The sequence below is a fragment of the Bos mutus genome, chromosome 8 (genome assembly GCF_027580195.1).
Source record: "Bos mutus isolate GX-2022 chromosome 8, NWIPB_WYAK_1.1, whole genome shotgun sequence".
NCBI lineage: Eukaryota > Metazoa > Chordata > Mammalia > Artiodactyla > Bovidae > Bos > Bos mutus.
Window position 1 is genome coordinate 88,297,800 of NC_091624.1, and position 19,643 is coordinate 88,317,442.

General features: G+C 36.9%; 1 protein-coding gene across 2 annotated transcripts in view; it reads right to left on the minus strand.

Moving 5' to 3' along the window:
- The window catches only part of MLLT3 (MLLT3 super elongation complex subunit), a 289,781-nt gene that overhangs the window by 72,066 nt on the left and 198,072 nt on the right, over positions 1-19,643 (minus strand). For both annotated transcript variants that reach the window (XM_070375956.1, XM_070375957.1), the window contains exon 5: positions 2,605-3,312. In XM_070375956.1, the coding sequence (XP_070232057.1) occupies positions 2,605-3,312 (708 nt within the window). The remainder of the gene's footprint in view (positions 1-2,604; positions 3,313-19,643) is intronic.

The following is a 19,643-nucleotide window of genomic DNA, read 5'->3' on the forward strand; positions in this document are numbered from 1 at the left end:
TCCTGCAAAGAACTCACTCGCTGGGAAAGATCGAAGGCAGGAGGGGAAGGGGACGACAGAGGATGAGATGGTTGGCTGGCATCACCGACTGAATGGACATGAGTTTGAGAAAACTCCGGGAGTTGGTGATAGACAGGGAAGTCTGGCATGTTGCAGTCCTTGGGCTTGCAAAGATTCAGACACAACTGAGCAACTCAACTTAACTGAATACCCAAACGTTTTTAGAGGGTTTCCTTGTATGATATGTAAACTACTACAAAAACCCCTGTTACGATCACTGGATAGGTGGCTCTAATATGTCATGAACCATCTTAAAAATTTCCTATCTACCAAACGGAATTACAACTCTAACTCTTCATTCCAGAAGGTTTTTCAAGATATTGCTTTGGATAAATTTATCAAGTTGAACATGAAATTTAGGAAAAGTTGTATCTTAAAAATTACATATGAAAGGGAGGGAAGAATCAAATAAAACTAAGAATACACAGAGTTAGCTAAAGAGGAAGATCATTTGTGATAACTTCATATAGAAAGCTCATTCATTCCATGGTGCTTTATAGGGACTTCCCTGGTGGTCCAGTGGTTAAGATCTGCCTTCCAATGCAGGGGACACGGGCACAATCCCTGTCAGGAGAATAAAACCCACTCCTGCAGGGCAACTAAGCCCAATTGGCAACTACTGAGCCTGTGCTCTAGAGCCCAAAAGCTGCAACTACTGAAGCCCGAGAGCCACAACCATGATTCAATGCAACCAAATAAAAAAGGATTTTTTTTTAAATAGTGTTTTATTAATGTTATTTGGTCTTCTCACAAATCAGCAAATAGTCAAGAAAGGTGCATTTCAAAATTTTGATGATGACCTACTACTGTAAGAAATATATACACAGTCTCTAAAATAAACATTTCACAAACCATTCCTTACCATACTAGTTACAATATATTCTTATTTCCTTTTTTAATGCTGGTGATGACATGCTAAATTGATTTCATGGCTCACTAGTAAATCACAAACCACAATTGGAAAACCTCTGTTCTAGAAGAACTACAACAGGACAGAATATGGAGAAACAAAGTTGCTAAACTTGAGGATCTTGACAGACTGGTCACACCCCAACAGCATCACTGAAGGTTTCAGAGTGACTTGAAATAAAAGTCAAACATACCAAAAAAGTTCTGTACTGAGAGCAAGTTTTGAATTAAGAGGAGAGGAATAAAGCAAAGGAGGAAAAATAAATGCTTGTGAAATCCATTGCTTTCATCTCCATTTCACAAATGATCACTTTAAGGCCTTTACCAAACACTGGAACAAGTTACCCCATCTCCAGTGTTTATATGCTACTCTGCCCATAATCTGATTTAAAATTTTGACAGAGACTAGGGAGGAAGGAGGTGGTCTCTTGATCTGATGCCATGTCCTAAACCTGGCTGCCTTTCTACCCAGACCAGTGCAAATGGAGAATCTGCTAAGGCCTCCTAGCCCTTGCCAGCCTTTGAGCTAGGAACTTTAGTGTAGCCTCTCTATGTAACAGAAAGAAAAGTATTCTAAAACGATCGGCGATTTTTAGCCAGAAGTCTTCCCTGAACATTGTTTAGAAATACTGATATCTCAAAGAGATTAGTGGGACCAATCATGACTGATAAGTAACAGCAGAGGACCAAAGTTAGAGAAAAATGGGAAGTGAGGAAGAGATAACTTCCTAGTAAATAATGTTCATTCTCCAGAAATAGAAAGGAATAACTAATAGTACTGTCACTAGAAATGTAGGATCTCCTACATTGGAAGGAGGTTAGAATAGGTAACCTGAAATTCCTTTTCAACTCTAAGAAATCTATAATTGTAAGTTTAAGTCTTAACATCAAACAATATTTTGGGGGATTATTAGATGGCCAGATGTTCTTTAAGGAACACACAAAAGATAATGCTACCAGTCAGCAAACCTTGTAATGAAGATTATACACTCTTCCCCTTTCCAAATGGGCAGTTATATTACAGGAGGAAAAATTAAATATTTCATTTTCAAAATACCATTATCTGGTTTCATGACACACATATACATCAAAATGTATCAAATTACATATTTAAAATATATAGTATATTGTTATAAAAATTTTGCCTCAATAAAAGTACTAAAAAAATACCATCACCAATTTTTAGTCTATATAAACAAACTACATAATTCTACTGAACAAAAAGATCAACACTATAACTGTACCCTAATATTTTGTTTCTTTTTAAAATTTGCTTTCTGATGTATTCTAGTTTCATTGCATTCTTTTCACTTTCCTAAATCCACAGTCACTGAAAAGGCACAGCAACTAAGTTCTGATGAGCATCTAGATTTTTCAGCTGCCATTCAAATGACCCATTATTATACTATGGAATATATCTTTCCTTAAACAACTTAAATCATAGCCTACACATCTGCACATTCCTTAATGATTTCATTTCCTTCTTTCTGTTGGTCAAGCAAATTCATTTCTAGGCCATGTCTCCTTTCTTGCTACCATTTTATGGTGCAACCGTCAGTTTTCTTCCTCCATCTTTATCCTGAAGCTATCGAAAAATTAACAAGGGAAAGGAGAAAAAACAAGCAGACTACTCACATCAGACTTAGAGGACATATTCTCTTCCACGTCGGAATCATTGGGATCCACAATATCATCAAATGGTGGTAAAGTTGATTTCTTCTTCTCTGATGTCTCACTTTCAATTTTGACCTTTCCCATCTTGACATGAGATTTATCTTTTATCTGTTTTTTATCAGCAGAACAAGTGAGTATCAGTGGTGGTGCGCTAGAAAAACTTTTAAATAAAGCCTCTGAGCTACTCTTTTTCCTTTTTTTGGCTGAGAGTTCTTCAGAATCTGAAATGGGGGGTCTTTTACTAGGAGCCTTCTTATCTTGCTGTCCACTGGTGATCGTGAGTAAGTTACTGTCGGGTTTTGGCTCTTTTGACATGGGTTTCGGTTCCTTGAAGGCCATCTTAGGAACGATTTTTTCTTCTTTCAGTGGCTTATTTTCTTTGGGTTTCTTAGAGGATTCTTTGGAAGATTTGTTGTGATCCCTGGAAGGTTCTTTGAAGGCACTTTTATGTTCTCTGGAGTCTTTAGAAGGTTTTTCCTTGTGCTCCTTCATTAATTTGTGAGGCTTGGAAAAACTGGTGCTGCTGCTGCTGCTGCTGCTGCTGCTACTGCTGCTGCTGCTGCTGCTGCTGCTACTGCTGCTGCTGCTGCTGCTACTGCTGCTGCTGCTGCTGCTGCTACAACTGCTGCTGCTGCTGCTGCTGCTGGTATGGATACTCCTGTTAGGATCCTGCAGAAAGGTGGGAAGAAAAGCAAACTCTCAAAATGAAACGTCAATGAAGGCTAAACGCCAGTCCCCTTGCACTCCAGCTCCTCAAAATGACCCTCTGTTGAGTGCTCCCAAGTGCGTTTTAATAGAACCCGACAACCACCATAGAACAGGTGGGAGTAGGGTCTGCAAGCAACAGTGAGTGCGGGCAGCCGTGATCGAGGAGTTTAATGAGGCAAGTTGTTTTCTCAGTCATGACAAGCATGGCGTTCTGAACATTTCAGTTCAACAAATGTTCGCTCGATGCTTGTCCTGGAAGAGACAAAGCTGGGTAACACATGGCCCCCACTCTTAATAACTATGACACATCTATGATGAATAGCTAGCTGTTTGGGAGCTACCTACAAAGGGCTACGATGACAAAAAGGAGAGAGGAAATTAATTCTGTGGGGGGATGGAGAGAAGAATAATTCAGAGATTCTTGGAGAATCAACACCTCAGTTAGGTCCTTAAGGATAAGCAGGTAATTTCTAGAAATACAAGAATAAAAAGGTACATGGAGACCATGGATTATAATGAACTAAAACAGATTATATTTAGGGAGTGGCATGCAACTACAGCAAAGATTGAAAAGGAGGTAGGAAAAAACAGCCAAGGGTCACATACTGAGGTAGATAATATTAAATTTTAATAACTTTTTAACATGAAGAATCACAAGACCTCAAAAAGAAATAAAATAATTCTCAATTTTAGATAAATAGCAATTTTTTCTAACCAAACTTCTTCAGTTGAGGAATATGTCTCCCACCCACTAGCAACAACAAAAAAAAAAAAAAAAAAAAAAAAAAGGAAGAAAAATAAAAGGAAAGGAAAGAAAAACCTAAAAGAACAAAGATTTTGGGCTTCTTGTTCAAGATGGACAAGTAGAAAGACGTGTACTCATCACCTCCTGTGAGAGCACCAAAATCACATCTAGCTGTTGAATAACCATTGACAGGAGAATGCTGGAACTCACCAAGAAAAGATATCCCACATCCAAAGACAAAGAAGAAGCTACAGTGAGATGGTAGGAGGGGCACAATGATGATAAATCCCAAACCTGCTGGGTGGGTGACCCACAAACTGGAGAACAATAATACCAAGTAAGTTCTCCCACTGTTGTAAAGGTTCTGAACCTCACATCAGGCTTCCCAGACTAGGGATCCTCACAGAGACTAGGAATCTCTAGGGAATCTGCCCTTGCAGGTCAGAGGGATTTGATTATAGGACTTCCACAAGACTGGAGGAAACAGAGATTCCAGTCTTGGAGAGCACAAATAAAATCTTATGCACACCAGGACCCAGAGGAAAGGAGTAGAGCCCCCACAGGAGACTGAATCAAAACTACCCGCTAGTGTTAGAGGGTCTCTGGTAGAGGTGTGATTGGCCAGGGTTCAACACAAAGACAGGGGCCCTGGCAGCAGCAGTCCTGGAAGGTCCCCCTTGGTGTAAACCCTCTTGGAGTTCACAGTTAACCCTACCATACAGCCCACAGACCCCAGGGCTGGGTTGCCTCAGACTGAACAGCGCAATCCCATCCATCAGCAGATAACTGGATTAAAGCTTTACTGAGAAAGATCCTGCCCACTAGAGCAAGACCCAGTTTTTCCCACCATTAATCCCTCTCATCCAGATGTCTACACAAGCCTCTTAGCCTCCTCCATCAGAGGGCAGACAGAAGAAACAAGAAGAACCACAATCCCACAGCAGCTAGAACAAAAACCACATTACAGAAAGTTAATCAGAATGAAAAAGCAGAAAGTTATGTCCCAGATGAAGGGACAAGATCAAACTCCAGAAAAACAACTAAATGAACTGGAGATAGGCAACCTTCCAGAAAAATAATTCAGAATAATGATAGTGAAGATGATTTAGGATTGTGGGAAAACAATGGAAAAGATGCAAGAAATGTTTACCAAAGACCTACAAGAACTAAAGAACAAAAAGAGATGAATAATACACTAGAAGGAATCCACAGTAGAATAACTGAGGCAGAAGAACAGATAAATGACCTGGAGGACAGAATGGGGAAATCACTGCTACAGGACAAAATATAGACAAAGAAAAAAACAAACAAAAAAATTAAAATAGCCTAAGAGACCTCTGATCAGATCAGATCAGATCAGTCACTCAGTCATGTCCAACTCTTTGCGACACCATGAATCGCAGCATGCCAGGCCTCCCTGTCCATCACCAACTCCCGGAGTTCACTCAGACTCATGTCCATCGAGTCAGTGATGCCATCCAGCCATCTCATCCTCTGTCATCCCCTTCTCCTCTTGCCCCCAATCCCTCCCAGCATCAGAGTCTTTTCCAATGAGTCAACTCTTCGCATCAGGTGGCCAAAGTACTGGAGTTTCAGCTTTAGCATCATTCCTTCCAAAGAAATCCCAGGGCTGATCTCCTTCAGAATGGACTGGTTGGATCTCCTTGCAGTCCAAGGGACTCTCAAGAGACCTCTGAGACAACATTAAATGCACCAACATTCACATTATAGGGGTTCCAGAAGGAGGAGAAAGAGTAAGGACCTGAGAAAATATTTGAAGAGATAATATCTGAAAACTTCCCTAACATGGGAAAGGAAACAGTTAACCAAGTCCAGTAAGCACAAAGTCCCAGGCAGGATAAACCCAAGGAGGAACACACCAAGACACACAGTAACCAAACTGACAAAAATTAAAGACAAAGATAAATTATTAAAAGCAACAAGGGAAAAATGACAAATGACATACAAGGGAATTTTCATCAGGTTATCAGCTGATTTCTGATTTGTAGAAACTCTACAAACCAGAAGGGAATGACATGATATATTTAAAGCAATGAAAAGGAAGAAACTACAACCAAGAACCTGTAATCACTTTTTAAAATCCAGAATTTTCTTGGATTTTTTTTTGAAAAATACAAATGCCCAGGCAATAGCTTTTTTTATCCAAAGCTACAGAAATGTTTCTAATGAGCTACCATGTTTAAAAACAACTGGACTATACGATGATATTTTACTTTTATCTAGTTTGTTTCACTTTTTCTATTTCATATTCAGTGCCCTCATTTCATTTACTTTATGTTTTCCAATTTTTCCATCTCTCTTTCTGATATTCTTTCTCAAGCCTTTAGCAAGCATAGTAGAAAAGCTACACACACACACACATATACATAGTATGTATATCTATTTTAGAAAACTTACGAGTGTTTGCCTAAAAAATTTGTTCTATTTTGATTCCATTTGTTTCACTTAGCATGAATACAATGATAGATTTCTAATTAAAAAATAGATATGCAACAAAGGTTTACTATATAGCACAGGGAACTATAGTCAATGTCTTGTATAACCTAGAAAAGAAAATAATTTGAAAAATAATATATATGTATAACTGAATCAGCTTGCTCTGCACCTAAAACACTGTAAGTCTTATCCATTAAACTAGATAATTCCTTATAAAATATTTTAATCTGAGATTTAAAAGCAGAACGCTAAAGACAGTACATATTCATATTACTGAAAGGATGTTATTTTATAAATCCTATTATAAGACATTTCCTGGCATGTTAAGCAATACTATGAATAATAAATATAAAGTATAATGGACAAACTAAATTAAGGAAGAACGTTTTGAAATCTAATATCCTTGAGGTTTTTTTTTTTTAATTGGTTTGTTAACCCACAGAATTTTGGCAATTTGCAAACAGTATTCTAATTATGGCTCTAGAACACCCAAGCACTGCTGTTTAATATTCAGTCTTCATGGAGTATTACGTACAGTTTTATAAATACACAAATTTTAACCTACTAACATATTTTCTAGAGTTAAGAATTTAAAAATAATAACATTTCTGCACCAAGAAAAAAAAAAGGACTTCTATAGGGGTCCTTCCATGATTTATTTTCAAAATCCTTTTGTAGGACAAACTGAATTCTTAAGGCAAAGTACATAGTGGTAACGACACAGGTTCTTGTGTCATAGAAAGTTCAAGTTCTCGTCTTAATTACATACATATGATGTTAAGTACAAAACTCAAGAAGTTTTATAACTTTACTCCCCATGTTGGTCTAGGTATTAAATGCCTACTGTCACCTTTTCACCCACCCAACAAATCTTAATACAAGCAAGTAACCAATTATTCTTGCTCCTTCCACTTTATCCAAAAGCTATCTTTAAGCTAAAGCAACTTAAAGTTAAGAAGGGAAACATAAAAAAAAAAAAAAAAAAAAGAAGAAGAAGAAAAAAAGAAGGGAAACATATTTTCATAATAACACCCAGACAAAAAATTAGAAAATAACAAAAAGGTGAGAGAACAGTTTCTATTCCAGAAGGTTACATTTTCTTTGGCCTGGGCCTGTGATAAATGGCAAAGTTCACATGTAGTCACCTGCCTCCATATTCATACATATAATAAATGTAAACAGAGACTTAGATACAACATCAGGAAGTAAATTCTTACTGACACAGAATAGAAGCTTTCACTAATTCTCAGTTTATCAATCCCATATAAATTGGGGATCAAGTCACTGACTTTTAAAATATTTACTGAACTATTAACCTCAATATTAAGTGCCACTAAGCTGCACAGACTAATTACCATTCAATGTGAAGTTTACACATGTTGTATAATTTAAATTCTCTTTGCCTGAGGCTGATTAGCACAAACTGAATATCAGTATTAGGGAGAACATGTGTGCATAATTCAAATCTCAAATATTTAAGGCCAATGTTTAAACATAAATATACATATGTTTGTACTAACTTTACAACATATGAATATAGGGTACAGTATTTTCTTTCATCCACTGAGATTCAACTGAATGCTTCCTTGTTTTAATTTTCTGGAACAGAATGGGTCCCTTTAATTCATAATCTCTTCTAATACTGCTGCTGCTGCTGCTGCTAAGTTGCTTCAGTCATGTCCGACTCTGGGTGATCCCAGAGACGGCAGCCCACCAAGCTCCCCCGACCCTGGGATTCTCCAGGCAAGAACACTGGAGTGGGTTGCCATTTCCTTCTCCAGTGCATGAAAGTAAAAAGTAAAAGTGAAGTCGCTCAGTCGTGTACAACTCTTAGCGACCCCATGGACTGTAGCCTACCAGGCTCCTCCGCCCATGGGATTTTTCCAGGCAAGAGTACTGGAGTGGGGTGCCATTGCCTTCTCTGCTTCTAATACTACTTGTTGGCAAGTCCAGTAGATGGCTTATGAAAAGAACAGATTATGACTATTGGCCAGAAAAAGGTTTTCTGATTATACATGACTTTCAATGTCCATGTTATTACATCCTTTTTCTAGCACCACTGATAACCCAAAACTGATTCTTCCTCCAGCTCCTATTTCTTCATCTATCTATCCTCTTATTCTTGGTCTCTATCCCATTGTAACTGGCTTCTGTGTTGCGTAAAGATATTCAGATCATTCATATCTTGTTTAATAAAATTTGCATAGGAACAAATAAACTCTCTCAGAAGTGTATCTAAAACCAAGAAACTCTCCAAAAGGAGTTTATTTGTCCAAAGCGTATCTTAAAAGGGCATTTCCTAGACTAGTCCAAGTATAGTACAGTCCACTTTCTAGTAAAGTCCAAGAGGTTATGCATATAGGTTGGAGAAAACCATGACAGTCAAAGATAGGCTTTCCAAATAGAAATTTCTTCTGTAATGCCATTAAACACATGATAAAGGCACAGAGGGATGAAATACCAACTGAGGCTATGAATAAAGCATAAAAATTCAAGACTCTGGGGAGAAAAAGAACCCTGGATTTGACTTACCTTCTCCACTTCAATCCCAAATCCAACCCATTTGCCTCTCTTGAGCCAGCTGGTGATATAGAGGCCAGCAGGTAGTGAGCAGGGCCTGAAGAATGTGGCCATGGATTGTAAGCATCTTGAAAGAGGACTCGTGTAGGACTTGCTCTGCTCTGGGCTCCAAGCAAGACCCAGAAGAGTTCTACATGTACATAAGTGCACAAGTGTGTGCTCAGGAGGCACTCAAGAGGAGAAGGAGTCCCTTGTCCCCCTGAGGCTGGGAATGCAAGAAGATTAGAAGGAAGGCACAGATCCTCCAAGTATACATGAAATATACAACATGCCTGCTGCTACAGTGCAGGCTGAGATTCTTTATAGGATTAAAACAACCTAAGGTCCACTAACAGCTCAACCTGAACCCCAGTGCACATGTGAACCACATACCCAATGACAGGAGAGAGAAGGAGAGAACAGACCTAACAGATTTCCCAAAGGATAGGGACAAAACAGAGGTCAAAAATAGTGTGACTACTTAAGAAGAGTCGAGCAGAGAACAAAAAGTAATTCCTACAGATTTTAAGAAAATAAAAAGTGAAAAATTTAAAGGTAAAATCTTCAAGCTGAATAATTCAGTAGATAAATTAAAAGAGAAGATGGACTGTAAATGGTGACTAAGAGAGACTAAAGGATCAACTGGAAGAAATCTCAAATTATGAACTGAAAATATGAAGAGGTGAAAATCATAAAGGAAAAAGAACAAGGCCGTGAAGAACAGATTAAAGCAACCTAACTAACATACCAACCACAGGAAGAGTTCCCAAAGAGTCTCTAAAAGGGGGAAGAGAAAAAGATAATAGAAGAGAGGCAACAGCTAAAGTAATATGAAAGAAAATTTCTGTAAACTAAAGAAAAGATTGAATTGCAACCTTACAGGGCATTCCAAGATCCAGGCAGGACTAAAGAAGAAAAAGGAACACCTTCAAGAGTATCACACTAAAATTCCTAAACTTTAAGGATAAAAAGGAAATCTTACAAGTTACCAGAAAGAATAATTACTTAACACTAAAAAATAATCAAATTAACATTGAACCTTTCATTTGTAATGCTGGAATTGACAAGAAAGAACAGTAACATCTAGATTGCTAGGAAAAAAGCAGTACAAGCTAAACATCCTTCAGTGGGAGAGAAATGTTTTCCAAAATTAAAGATTCAAAGATCATATCACCTCCTGCCCCAATTAATGAAAGAACTTCAGAAAGGATTCTAATGGATCAATAACTGAATCAGAAATAAAACCATTCATGTAACAAAGAATGTAATTATTTTACCTTCTATACAGAATTAACTAAATGAATAATAAAATATACATAATACAGAATAACTGTTCAATACGAATTTTTAACACAGAAACATCTAATATAAATCTGGACCTAAAAATTAAATTATCTCCAAAGAAATTTAGGAACATTAAAGGAGAGAATTAGTGTGTGAAGGTGAGGGAAAATGTTGGTATCATTTTTCATGTTAAAACAAAGGGAAAAATTGGATTTATGAACAATCGAAAGGGAAGGTGGCCAATAATGAAATGGAAAAATACAGAATAACTGACACATAAATAAGGGAAAACTGGGAAATAAGTATAAACTTGAAAATAAATGCTAAATTAAAAAAAATGAAAAAAGTCACAAACATAAATAAGTAACAAGGTAAAAATTAAAAAAAAAAAAATCACACATTAGAATTCAAAAGAAAGCTGAATTCTCCCACTAAAAGACAGACTGTTAGATGAGTTAAAAAGACAAAGGTCATATACAGGCTGTTTATAAGAAACATTTAAAATTGAATGACTAGGAAAAGCTTAAAATAAAGGGAAGAGCCAAGAAATATCAGCTAAAGTGCCCCCCAAAGAAAGCATGAGTGTTATATTAATATCACACAATATGCAATTCAAGGTTACGCTGACTAAACAGCATAAACAATTTAAAAGTTAAATTATATAAAGCAAAGGGTATTGAATATGCAAAAAAAACATTTCAATGAAATAAGAAATCAGTACATTTTTGTCAGAAATATACAGATAGACAAAATAAAGTGAAATGAATATAGAAATAGTGAAATTGATTAATACAATCCACAAACTTGATTTAATAACTATACAGAAAACTTCCTATCTCTTAAACAAAGCTTATAGTTTTATATATGCCTATGAAACACTGATAAAAATTAATCATAAAGGTATCATAAAATGAATTTTTAAAAATATCTGAATAGATTGTATTGGTAGATCATACTCTAATAAATTAGAAAGCTAAAAAACTAAAAACAAAAGAAAATCAGTCAAAAGAAAATAATGAAAAGATAATTTCATATAAAAAATATAGGGGCACAGGAAAACATTTGCCCTACAGAAAATGTATTGTTTTTATTGCATTTTTTATTTTAAAAGCAGAAGAGGAGACAAACTAGTCCTAAAAATATACTTACTACTCAAAGAAACTTTCAGAAAAACGTCCACAGATATAATACCAAATACAATAAAGTAAATGAAACAAATTTCACCAACATTTCTGCTCTAAAATAACAGTGAAACATGTAAAATATCATGTATGAAATGAGATGCCAGTCCAGGTTCGATGCACGATACTGGATGTTTGGGGCTAGTGCACTGGGACGACCCAGAGGGATGGTATGGGGAGGGAGGAGGGAGGAGGGTTCAGGATGGGGAACACATGTATACCTGTGGCGGATTCATTTTGATATTTGGCAAAACTAATACAATTATGTAAAGTTTAAAAATAAAATAAAATAAAATAACAGTGTTCAATGTATATGTAGGAATCAAATTCTAAAGAGAAATTTAACAAGTTAATTCTGATTTAAAGGATAGCTATACTCTACTTTTTAAAATCTACTAAAAGAGGTTATCGCATGGACAGAGGAGCCTGGCGGGCTACAGTCCATGGGGTCACAAATAGTCAGACATGACTTAAGAACTAAAAAACAACAAAGAGAGGTCAAGTTTCTTGAATTTAAAATTTCTTACATGTGAAAACCATGATCTTCCATGAAAGGAATAAAATCAGTGAAAGGATAGCAACTTATAGATACTAGTATCTCAAAATAGGTAGGCAAATATCAGAAGATAGAATCAAACAGTTCAAAATGGTTGAAAGAGAAAGAATCCAGGGAAAGGATGGAGCAAAGTGGACAGCTGATGATTTTTATAGGTTTTTAGCACCATTTGAGTTTTGTACTATAAATGTTTTATTAAAAATAAATATTATAACACAATGAGATGGTGAAGCAGAAAACATTTCAACAACAAATGATAGGACTAGTTTTAAAAAATGAATCAAAACTTACTTAAACATCAAGGCTGAAGAGAGGCAACAAGGCCCCAAATTTAACATGTATCACTCAATCGATAGGGAACTGAAAGAACATTATACAGATGGAAAAGAAATGGCATTTGAGAATAGCAACAAGGGTCTTTCATTCAATAACAATCTAAATGGCCTGTGCATAAAAAGAACATGAAATATTTAGACTACAAGAAGGAAAAAGAAAAGTGTGCCATTAAAGGACACAATGCTTTGGAATGTTTTACTTGTTTTGATTTTTTAATAACGTTGTACTGTTTCTTGAAGGTGATACTCCACCAGGAATTTGAGAGAACTCTACAGTACACCCCCACAGCACAGAGAGAAAGAGAAAGAAAAGAAAACCATTTCAAGATCTGTCCAGGGAGGGGCAACAGACAGTTTGAGGAAATGAAGACTCATCCTCAATTCCTCAATTTGCCTGGATCTAAATAAAAGAAAACAAATAAAGATATAAAACTACACCTATAGCTGCTGCTGCCGCTAAGTCACTTCAATCGTGTCTGACTCTCTGTGACCCCATAGACGGCAGCCCACCAGGCTCCCCCATCCCTGGGATTCTCCAGGCAGGAACACTGGAGTGGGTTGCCATTTCCTTCTCCAATGCATGCATGCATGCTAAGTCACTTCAGTCGTGTCCAACTCTGTGTGACCTCATAGATGGCAGCCCACCAGGCTCCTCTGTTCACAGGATTCTCTAGGCAAGAATACTTGAGTGGGTTGCCATTTCCTTCTCCTATAGAGATATAGGTAAGTGTGGATTTTGCACAAAATGACAGAAGATGCAGCAACTGTTCTATCTTTTAAGCATGAACCAACAAGGAACATGAAAGAGCATCAAAAGATGATGTTGATCATTCCAAGAGAGAATCTAAATAAGAATAACAGACATAATCAGCCATACCTGGCTAGGAGTCCTGCCAATTCTTTATAAAGAAAGACTGGCTTTAATAACAGGTACAAAGAGCAATTACATCTAGGAAGCAAAGAAGACCCATTTGAGGACTTTCAAAGAAAGAGTCAATATTAATAACTATCCACCTAAGGAGGATCATTCAGGAGCAATGTGGAAGAGAGGCTGGAACAGGCAGAGGGTGAAAAAGGAAGGCTACTTTAGGAACCACTGTACTGACAGTGATGGTGGTGAGAGCAACAGTAACGGCTCAGACACACTTAGAGTCCACACACCAGTGTAGGAGTTTTACCATTATCTTATGAACCAACTTCTATTTGCCCATTTTCCAAGTGAAGAGACTGACGCACAGAACCTAAAATGTCCAAAGACGCATCCATAATTTAGCGCTAGAATTGAGATTTAAGCTCCAGCAGTCTGCCTTCAATGCCCGTACTATCAATCACTATGCTTCTATTGACTCCCAGAAGGACAGCTGGTATCCAAACCAACTCTTCATCTTGCCAGCATAACCTGAGCTGTAAATGAAAGAAGGATGGGAAGAAACAAGGAGGGAATCAATGGCTTTAAAAGAACATGCCTGCAGTCTAGGCGTTTTAGTTCCAGCAGAGGGGGTACAATATATCACTTTGGGGTAGGTATTAATAGCAAATAACACATTTTGAAACCAGAGGCTCTTCCTGTATGTTTCAAGTGACTTAAACTTCAAGTCTTCTGTTACTAAATAAATATTTCAAGTTTGACGGACATTAAAATAGTTATGTTCTGTCTTAGAGAATGAATATATGGTCACCAAGGAGGATGGATAGGGGAAAGGGATAGTTACTGCATTTGCGATGCACATTGTACACATTGCTATATTTAAAATGGATAACAAGCACCTACTGTATAGCACAGGGAACTCAGCTCAATGTTATGTGGCAGCTTGGATGGCAGGGGAGTTTGGGGGAGAATAGATACACACATATGTATGGTTGAGTCCCTTTGCTGTTTACCTGAAACTATCACAACATTGTTAATCAGTGATACTCCAATACAAAGTAAAAAGTTAAAAATAAAAGTTGTGTTCAGAGGGCGTGTTTGGTATTAGAACATCAACCTTTCCTATAATATTCTTTCAGAACATGTTATCTTTAATCATTTTAAAGAGTATCACAAAATTATAGGAAACATTTCTCTCATAATTCAGTTTTCAAAATCAATGTAAAAATCTGCCACATTATATAATTTGAAATAACAAAAATTTATAGTACTCAAATGAAATAAATGCTTACCTCCAAAAAGGGTGAGTTGAAGAGATCACTGAATAAGAAAACTGCAGAGATTTTATAAAGGCCTCCATATTTGGAAAGAGAGAAAACTGGGGAATTTTAGCACAAAAACAGGGGGCAATAAAGAAAAATAATAATTTTTAAAATCACAAAATAAATGTTATATAAGAAAGGAAACATGATAATAGTATATATCTTGACAGTGGCAACTTTTACAGTCACAGCTGTAAACATTTACTGATTTTCAATTTCTACATTTTAACGTGCTCAGCTCTACCACTTCCTAAGTGACTTAAATTTCCTTGTCAGTAAACTGGAGACTATAATATCACCTATACCATCAAGGTCAACTAGATGATTAAGTAGGTTTAATATATGTAAAATATCTGTGTGTGTATACATGTATGTATTATAAAACAATATAAAATATATATATATTTAATACATGCAAAGTGCTTGGCACATAGCCGGGACTATCTAAGTACTTTCAATTACCACCACTAGCAGCCATGAAATTAAAAGACACTTGCTACTTGGAAGAAAATCTATGACCAACCTAGATAGCATATTAAAAAGCAAAGACATTACTTTGCCAACAAAGGTCCATCTAGTCAAAGCTATGGTTTTTCCAGTAGTCATGTACAGATGTGAGAGTCAGACTATAAAGAAAAGTGAGCGCCAAAGAATGGATGCTTCTGAACTGTGGTGTCGGAGAAGACTCTTGAGAGTCCCTTGGACTGCAAGGAGATCAAACCAGTCAAAGGAAATCAGTCCTGAATATTCATTGGAAGGACTGATGCTAAAGCTGAAACTCCAATACCTGGGCCAACTGATGCAAAGAACTGAGTCATTTGAAAAGACCCTGATGCTGGAAATGACTGAAAGCAGGAGGAGAAAAGGGGACGACAGAGGATGAGATGGTTGGATGGCATCACCAACTCGATGGACATGAGTCTGAACAAGCTCCTGGAGGTGGTGATGGACAGGGAAGCCTGGCATGCTGCAGCCCATGGGGTCTCAAAGAGTCAGACATGACTAAGAGACTGAACTGAATTGAACTGAATTATTATTACTACTGCTGCTACAGACAAGCACAGAAAAAGTAAAATTTCTATTATGTAAGACACTGTTATCTCCTGTGACAATGGAAAAGTAAGTGTTTGGATGATAAACATGAAAGGTAGATATATAAACAGAGAAGGGAAAGAAACTCTAGTATACCCTGAGGCTACAAAGTTTACAATCAAGAAACAAAATCCATGATTAGTGGAACAAGAAATAAACATGCAGAAAGCTATATACAAGGTAAGAATTAAAAATGGTATCATACTGGGAGGAAAAGAGAGCAAACAGGTTGGGTTCTCACACAAAAATAGAAGCATAAGCACATAGTTTGGAAACTTAAAAAAACTTATGCAGTAAACCTAGAACTTAAAAAAAAAAAAGAAAGAAAAGAGTAAGGAAGAAAGTTAAAGCGCTTCCTTCTAGGAAATGGAAAGATTGGGGAAGAATACTATATAGGACTTCCGGATTTTCTTAATATCACCCTTTGCTAATTCTTTTAAACTATGTAAGTGCACTATTTTGGCAGAAAATACATGTCTTCAACCTCCCAAATGTACTTTTGCATTCTCTCCTCTTTATGTACCCATTTACACTTCAGAGATTTTGTGAAATAAACTTTGTGTTTGAAAAATAAAACGAGAAGCTGTTCAACTACATCACTGCTATGTGGTTGTATAGTCGCTCAGTTGGGTCCACCCAACTCTTAAAGACCCCATGGCTGTAGCACGCCAGGTTCCCTGTCCTTCACCATCTCCCGGAGTTTGCTCAAACTCATTGTCCATTGAATCGGTAATGCCATCCAACCACCTCATCCTCTGTTATCCCCGTCTTCTCCTGCCTTCAATCTTTCCCAGCATCAGGTTCTTTTCCAGTGAGTCGGCTCTTCGCATCAGATGGCCAAATTATTAGAGCTTCAGCATCAGTGCTTCCAATGAATGTTCAGGGTTGATTTCCTTTAGAATTGACTGGTTTGATCTCCTTGAGATCAAAGTCTTGTCCGGCAGCACAGTTTGAAAGCATAGATTCTTCAGCGCTCAGCCTTCTTTATGGTTCAACTCTCACATCCATACATGACTACTGGAAAAACCATAACTTTGACTAGATGGACCTTTGTCAGCAAACTAATGTTTCTGCTTTTTAATATGCTGTCTAGGTTTGTCATAGCTATTCTTCTGAGGAGCAAGTGTCTTTTAATTTCATGGCTGCAGTCACCATATGCAGTGATTTTGGAGCCCAAGAAAATAAAGTTGGTCACTGTTTCTACTGTTTCCCCACCTATTTGCCATGAAATGATGGGACCAGATGCCATGATCCTCATTTTCTGAATGCTGAGTTTTAAGCCAATTTTTTCACTCTCCTCTTTCACTTTCATCAAGAGGTTCTTTAGTTCCTCTTTGCTTTCTGCCATAAGGGTGGTGTCATCTGCATATCTGATGTTATTGACATTTCTCCCAGCAATCTTGATTTCAGCTTGAACTGCATCCAGCCTGGCACTTTGCATGATGTACTCTGCATTTAAGTTAAATAAGCACAGTGACAATATATAGCCTTGATGTGCTTTTTCCCCAATTTGGAACCAGTCCATGTCCCATTGTTCCATGTCCAATTCTAACTGTTGCTTCTTGACCTGCATACAGGTTTCTTAGGAGGCAGGTAAGATGGTCTGGTATTCCCATCTCTTTAAGAATTTTTTTAACTTTCTGTTGATGTGGTTTCAATGTTACCTCTTCTTTTTTTTTTTCTAAAGCAAACTACAATCAATCTCTAAGCTACAAATTTAGCTTGGATACTTAGATTGCATTTTGAATTTTATTCACTATACTAAGATCATTAAAAGACGAAGAAAACAAAACCTATAAATCATATTTACAATTGAGAAATGGAAACTGAAAAAAATTTCTTTCCATTCTAAAGAGAACAGAATTAATAGTTAAAATTTCATTTCCCTAGCCTTCTGTTTAAAAGCCTTAACAGTAAACCTAAAATATGTCTTCTTCAAAATTAAAAATATACTGAAGTACTATATGTGCATGTAAATATGAAATTTAACTGTAAAGTATTATTTGCAAGAATATTCAATATTTTACAAAATAATACTCCAAGTAAATTTCCAAATGTCTTCCTTTCTCAAATGATTAGTTTTAGCTATATTCTATGTACTAAAAAATACCTTTGTTTCACAATTCAATCTCATTTAAATTGATCCATTTTATACACTACTTCCTCACTTGCTACAGCTTCAAGTCTAAATTATAATTAAGTACTGTTAAAGTAAGTTATATTTAGAAGACTTTGCAGTTTCAAGCAAACTTCTGTTTACATTTGTGGTTTTAAATTAGAAACTCAAAGTAATAATTATATAACTTCTCTTTCTAGATATATATACTTAACGTTGCACAATTTCTTTGTACAAGCTCTAAAACATATTGGCCAGATCATTTGGTCTCTTTCAGCACTAGCTGGAATTCTGACAATGAGCCTTGATAAGTAGTTGTTACTCACAAAGAACAGTCAAATCTTCAATGTTTAATGTATAATACTAATCACAATAGAGTGGCTGGAGGCATAAGATGAAAAACGGTGCCGATATTTAAAAATTCAATAAATCTACTGTAAAAATAAAAAACCCAAAGAGAGATACAATTAAACAAGGGGAAAATATAATCAGGGTTAGGCTGTCTTGCCACCTTCTCTCAATAGTTCTTCAATTCATATTTATTGAGTCTCTAACAATGCAAAGTACAATGCTGAAACTGCTAGACATACCATGGTTTTGGGGGGAAAAATCCTTTTAATTGGGTGATATAGTAGACTTTTGGGGAATGCAATTAGATATTGGATAATTATAAAACTCTTCACTGTGGAGCTTATTAAAAAAAAATAAAGAAAGAAAATTCCAAGAGTGATGAGCATATAAAAGAGATAGAGACGGAAAGAGAAAAGAGAAGGGAAGAGTTAAAAAGTAAACTGTGAGCTACAGTCAGGCATGAGAGATGAGGACACTTAAAGGGCATCATAGGTCCACATTCTCATGAGTTTCTAAAGACCAAACTTGGGGCCTAACTCAATAGGCATGAGTTTGAGTAAACTCCAGGAGTTGGTGACAGACAGGGAGGCCTGGCGTGCTGCAACCCTTGGGCTCACAAAGAGTTGGACACGACTGAGCGACTGAACTGAACTGAAACTTGGGGCCTACAGCATATTTGGAGACGTGAACTTCAGACTCTCTCAGAAATCCAGGAGAAGCCTTGACAAATCTGCCACTGGGGAAAAGTACTCTGAATTCAGACCTCAGGATTGCCAGAGTTCAACTAAATCAAATAGAACTCACGATTTTAAAATATCCCTAAACACAAAGAAATAAGCCACTATGATCTGAGAGTCTCTAAAAGGGTCTTAAGGGTCACAGATACTGGAATCATCAGATGCAGAATATAAAATAATGACATACAAGTTATGGAATGGGAAAATGTTGGAATCCAAAGCAATAAGAGATGAGTTTGCTCAAACTCATGTCCACTGAGTTGGTGATGCCATCCAACCATCTCATCCTCTGTTGTCCCCTTCTTCTCCTGCCTTCAATCTTTCCCAGCATCATGGTCTTTTCCAATGAGTTGGCTCTTTGCATCAGGTGGCAAAAGTATTGAAGCTTCAGCATCAGTCTTTCCAATGAATAACCAGGACTGATTTCCTTTAGAATTGACTGGTTTGATCTCCTTGCAGTTCAAGGGACTCTGAAGAGTCTTCTCCAGCACCACAGTTTGAAGCCATCAATTTGTGAGCACTCAGCCTTTTTTATTGTCCAGCTCTCACATCTGTACACAACCACTGGAAAAAACACAGCTTTGACTATATGAACCTCCATCGGCAAATTGATGTCTCTGCTTTTTAATATGCTGTCTAGGTCTGTCATAGCTATTCTTTCAAGAAGCAAGTGCCTTTTAATTTCATAG